We start from the raw sequence: 6,000 nt of genomic DNA, 5'->3' as shown, positions 1-6,000 counted from the left end.
AGTATTATTGGTAGAAAGCATATGGTAAAATGCTAGTAAATTGACAATTAGGCCTATCTAATAATAACAACTACATTTCAGTCAGTTGGAATTCATTAAAATAAGAATGGTAAGCCAACTATTATATCAGTTATTGACCAATTACTACCAAAGGACTAACCTGAGATGGTACCACACTCAAAGAAAGGACTGAGGTGGAAATGAATTGATCATTTAAATAAATTGTTACACCATTAAAAAAGTATTAACTGCAGTATGTTGCTTACTAAAGCAAAAGTGTGACGTTGTGAAATCATTAATATGTAGGTCAGTATTAACATACTGTATTCAGCAGATCGTGTGGCAGGTTGTCCGGCAGGGTGCTTACCGAGTGAGCAAGAAAAAGCGGGCTGCTGGTGGCAGGGAGCAAAGGAAGGAAACGTGAGGAATGGCTGAAAGCTGACTGTATTTTTCTACAGGAAACAAATCAGGAGGGAAACGATAGCAAAATAACGCACCAAGTGTTTCCCATTTCGGGTGGAGAATTGTATTGAGGCTTCTTATTTTGTCCACGCACGGATCCGCCTGGTTTGCTGATTTAATGGGACAACGAAAACGGAAAAAAAGCAAAAGGTGTCGATTTTGTCGTCTGTGTGGACGGGTACTACTTATTTTTATGGGACCAACACTCCACACGGGATGAATAGCAGCACACTTAGTGCAAGGTAAACCGCATTGTTTGAGTAAAGAAAATGTCCCAGACTTGACAGGGGTAGTTAAGGATATGGTAGTTAAGGATATATGTTTGGTGGGACTGATGCATTAACATTCTATATCCTTGAAGTGGTCGACTACCTATCAATAATAATACGTATTCAAGCTTCTTGGACAAGCCATCACAACCGAGCAATCACACGAAAAGTAGCCTACATGTCCTTATAAGAGAAAAACGTAAAGCCATTTTTGCTCAGTCTGAACAGAAGAAAAACATGCGCGTGTTTGTCATCTGGATATTTTTGCGGTTGTTTTCACTACGGGATGGTGCGGCTGGTCAAGGACAATCCACTCCGGCTATTTGTTCGTCCTCATGCAGCTGCGACGAGGACGGAGGCGCCGATTGCTCTGGGAAAGGTCTGACCACTGTCCCAACTGGTCTAAGCGCCTTCACCTACTATCTGTAAGTATCAACACATATTGAAACTGTGTAATAAAACACGACTAAACCTAGAATCAATATCTCTCCCTAGTTAGACCGTGTTTGTAACGGTAAGGTCGACCACTACTTACTCGAGAGGGGCACCTCACCACGTCAGTACTGGAGCAAACTTTTGCACAATGGCTGTCAATGAAACAAAATAATCGAGTGCGTTTTTACAACTTTGGGCTGTGGATCAGTTATTCAACTGATAACAAACACATTATTGGGGTTGGTATGAGAGAGCAAACACAAAGAATGAAGAACAGCCAGAGGAAAAGTAGGCCTTAAAATTAAAGGTTGGTACAGTATATACAGTATTGGCTAGGCTATTTTTTTTTTTATGCAATGGTTGCCAAATGGTTCATGCTGGTCCAAACTCATTCACTTGCTGACCTTTCCTTGATATGACCCCTCTTATACCCTAGTATTTTACTCTACTGAAAAGCATACAAGCTATAGCATATTCCCTGGCCTGGGACCTGGACTTTCACTTTCTTAGACTACAGCCATGATCTTTTACACTTATATTCAGGCACATGTGGAATAGTAGCCCGTCATCCATGTAAAGCAAGAAGGTCTGAATTTGCTGATTCTTCGGCCTGTCTTGGCTCTGTAGTCTGGGCTGACTCCTTGTTGAGATGTGAAGGAATAGAACTATGAAGACATTTTGTGCCTACTGCTGTGAGAAGGCTAAGGTTTGATCCAGAACAGGCATTGACAGAGGGAACTTCATGATGCTTTGGTGTAATCCTTTTAATTTGGTCTTTATAAAATTGGAGATCAGACATTAACAGATCCCAGAAATACCTGCCTGAGACTGTTTATCCTGAATGCTGCTCCACTCACCAACTCACATCATGGCAGAGAAAGTCCCAGGTCACTTTCGGTGTATGCCTACCCCTAAAAGACAACACTTTGGACACACTTACTCATCTCAGAGACAGTTGTTGTGGTTGGTTTTCTGATATTTGCATTGCATACCCTTTACATATGCATGACATATCCTTTACATATGCATTACATGTCCTTTACAAAGTGATGCAGGAAAACCTTTCAAATTCATCTTACAGGGATACCCAGAATTCACCCCAGAATTTGTCAGTTCGGTAACACTTTACCATAATAATTAAGTTTTATTTACTTTCCTTCCAATATTGTGGCTCAAGCAACTTATCAACATGGGGAAAATGTGCAATGTTAAATTATTTGTAGACTATATTTTTAACAAAATAAAATATTCTGAATCTTGGTCAGGAACCGCCGAAAGGAAAAAACTGTTGTGATCAACACAAAATAACAACTAAACCAAAAGCTCTATGACATGGGTGTTTTAGTTAGCCTATAGTTTATTTTTAAGGAATGGTTATTGTTTCTTTTCTGTATTCCCTGTGATTCCGCCTTCATGTCTGTCTTTGTCTCTGTAAAAGCTGGAGAGAAGGAGGAAGAGCATTACTAACTGAGTAGAAACTGAGACTGGGACTGCGTAGTTAATACATTTCTGGTTAACTAGCCTTAAAGGTTTCACAATGTCTTAGTTAATGATAAACAGAGCAGCCGCCCAAGGGCGTCAAAGAGTCTATGTGTTATTTATTGAAGGTGGACCAAGGAAATGTGCTTCCTAATGTGGAAAAGAAGGAAGGATCTGACCTTGAGAAGACTACCCTCTGGGCACACACTGGTTGAATCAAAGTTGTTTCCGTGTCGTTTCAATGAAATTACGTTGAACCAACGTGAAATAGATGTTGAATTGACATCTGGGCCCGGTGGGTATTGATGCAGAACAGTTTCAAATCCAAGACTGAATGAGACATTTAAAAATATACAATATCACCATCACCTTTATTTACTTAACATAAAAGCTGAGGGGTTGGTTTTTACCTTTATTTCCACCTAGGTACCTGAACATTACACCACATGGACTGTAAGTACATTTTATTCTTCTTGAGTTCATTAATATCCAGCAGAATTGTAGAAATGCACACGCTCTAGAGTTGACCCAATAAACTGCCAGTGTTGTTTTGTGTCAGGTAAAATGAAGAGAAACCGTGGTATTTACCAATGTGTCAACTAAGACAGTGTAGTGTATGCTGTTATCAAACATCATGATCTTTTCAGACTTACATGTAAGTTACCAACATATCCCCAAATATTGTATTACAATTGTGATGTCTACTTATTACGATTGGAAGTTGGGGCGTAAAGGCTTCTTGTGCACCTACACTGAGCAAGGGTTAACCAAATGCTTTGTGACATCTTTTTAGCTCATAACTACGTGATATATTCAGTTCAAGCCCTCAGAGTATTTGACGGGTTGCCTTAGAGCAATTCCACGCTAACAGAGTGATTTTTCACTTTAGAATGTATGTCAAACATAAACCAATGATTGCAAACAAATGATACAACTCAATGCACAGGGACTACTTAGCAATTTCCTCTGACAATTCTTCAAGTAAATGTGTTTTGTAAAATGTTCAGTGGAAATTGTTAAAAGTGGTCAATCATTGGTTTTTGTTTGAAATACATTTTAAAGTAAAAGTATTTGTCTGTTACTGTGGAATTGACCCTTAGTGCAGCTGTCTCTCTTTCTATTTCTCTCTCTTTGTATTTCTCTCTCCCTCTCTCCATTCAATGTCTCTTCTCCGTCTCTTAAACTCCCCTTCTTTCCATTCCTTCTGTGTTTTGGTGAGTAGAGAGGGCAGGGGTCATGATGGATTAGTGCGACACATCACAGCTGTAGAAAGACTCTTTTTGTCAGAGTTAATGCACAGGGAGGCTGTGCTGAGCTGGTAACGCTCCTTACCGGAAGTGAGCTAATGTTTGTTTAAAGAACTAAACAAAATATTCACCTCCATAATGTTAATTTAATCCCAGTTAGCGCTCATCAAAAGTGGAATTACATCCTTAGTACTCTTCTAGAAATATATTTTGGTAACACTTTACATTAAGTTGCTTGTTTGCTGGCACACTAATCTATTAATTGGGGTACACATCATCTGCTGTGAGGTTTAGTGGAAATTATAAGCTTTTTTGCTCAAACAGCAGAAACACAGGGATCAGCAAGACAGGCAAATAGTGAAGAGCTTGATAAATTGAGATATGGAAAATTACTGAAGGGAGAGATTAATGAACAGAAAGAGACAGTGAAATTGACACACACACACGCAGAGATAACGACAGAAGCAGACGGGTCCAGCAGTCTTACAAGAGACACTTTGCAGGCCCTGCTGTCCCCAGAGGTGGGAGAATGGTTTCCCAGAAGGTTGGCTTTGTTTGTGATTTTCCTCCTGCTGTGACTCCATCCAGTACAATCTGCCACCCCATGAATGTACTGAAACTGTTGGACATAGAAGCTGAGAGGAAAATGGAAGGCAGCAGTTCTGTTATGAAGAGAACTAACAGAAATAGGATCACAAACATTAACTTCATCTTCTGAAAGTCAGGCCTTGGAATTCTGGAATGTCCTCTTAAATTGGAATAGTTTCAGACAGAGGTATGACTAGACCTGCTCTTGTCCTGCATTTGTAGTTATTTAGAGAGCGACACTTCAAGTTTTTATTTCATGTGTGGTCATTCTTCAAAGTTAGTAACCCATATACTTAGTCACAAAATAATATACAGTACTGTACATTGCCACTTTCATTGGCAATATCCTACAATACTTTAACATTTACGCATCTGTTGATTTACATAATCTTTCAGAATTTGGCACAGATGGGAATTGGCCTGCCCTTTGTTTTATCAGTCCATAAATCAGAGTGTTGGGTTGGCACCAGCCAGCAGCCCAGGGGAAGGTTGGAGAGGTGGGCTGGGGGGTGGAGCTGCACCAGCCAGCAGCCCAGGGGAAGGTTGGAGAGGTGGGCTGGGGGGTGGAGCTGCACCAGCCAGCAGCCCAGGGGAAGGTTGGAGAGGTGGGCTGGGGGGTGGAGCTGCCTGCAGCATGTTGGTGTGTACATTATGCTTTTTTATTGGCAGCTGAAAATGAGACTCTCCTGCCTGAGGATAACAGGTGGGGAGAAAGAGAAATAAGTTCTGGAACCCCCCTCACCCTGTACACCAATTTCCCCTCTGACAGTGCATGCCTGCTGCATCTCTGCAGATACGAGTGACAAAAGAACATCTCAGTCTCTTGAGAGCTTGGTGACTGTGTGTGCACTCTCGCTCTCATGTGTGCATGCGGGGGGCATGAGGGTTTGGGGTAGGAGGGGGTCACTTCTCACATCTCATCTCAATTGAAGTCCTTTCATAGTGTGAACAAGCACAAGTTTAGGGGAGGGAGGGGATAGGGGGACTAATGCCCTTTCACTCACTGGTCCAGCTAGCTCACTCGCCATTGGTGCCCTCTATCCATCTTAAGCTGAATGATACTTTTGTTCATGGTCAGCAGAGGTGAAAGGAGCCAGTCACTGGTTCCCACTCCCAAACAGGATGACTGCAAGATGGTAGAATGTTGACCTCTCTCTCTCCCTTCCCCCCCGTTTTTGCTCTGTCTCACTCTCCCTTATACACAACTCTCACTCCTTTTTTACTTCTAATCACTTACTCATCTTCACAATTTTTATCCTCTTTTTCCATAGTCCTCTCCAACTCTCTCATCATCACATTCTGTCAATCTCTCTCTCTTGGTTCAATTCAATGTTGTAAATTGGCATAAAAAGCATACATTTGAATAGCGAAATAACAAAGTTTAATGAAAGCCAACGACAACAACTCCCATATCAATCACTTCTCTCCCTCTGTCTCTCACCGTTTTAGGACTGACATGTTTGCCTTGCAGTCTGGTTGTTTGCACTCTAGCTACAGCGAATCAGTCTCCCCTTGTACCC

At 41.4% G+C, this 6,000-nt stretch overlaps 1 protein-coding gene across 1 annotated transcript in view; it reads left to right on the top strand.

The window, feature by feature from the left end:
- The first annotated feature begins 306 nt into the window (after positions 1 to 306).
- LOC115203215 (leucine-rich repeat-containing G-protein coupled receptor 4) overlaps positions 307 to 6,000 on the top strand; it is a 29,631-nt gene continuing 23,937 nt past the window's right edge. Inside the window, exon 1 of the mRNA XM_029767676.1 lies at positions 307 to 1,156. Coding sequence (XP_029623536.1) covers positions 969 to 1,156 — 188 coding nt within the window. The 5' untranslated portion in view covers positions 307 to 968. The remainder of the gene's footprint in view (positions 1,157 to 6,000) is intronic.

The sequence above is a fragment of the Salmo trutta genome, chromosome 12, assembly GCF_901001165.1.
Source record: "Salmo trutta chromosome 12, fSalTru1.1, whole genome shotgun sequence".
Taxonomy (NCBI): domain Eukaryota; kingdom Metazoa; phylum Chordata; class Actinopteri; order Salmoniformes; family Salmonidae; genus Salmo; species Salmo trutta.
This window is presented reverse-complemented; position numbering and strand designations above follow the sequence as displayed.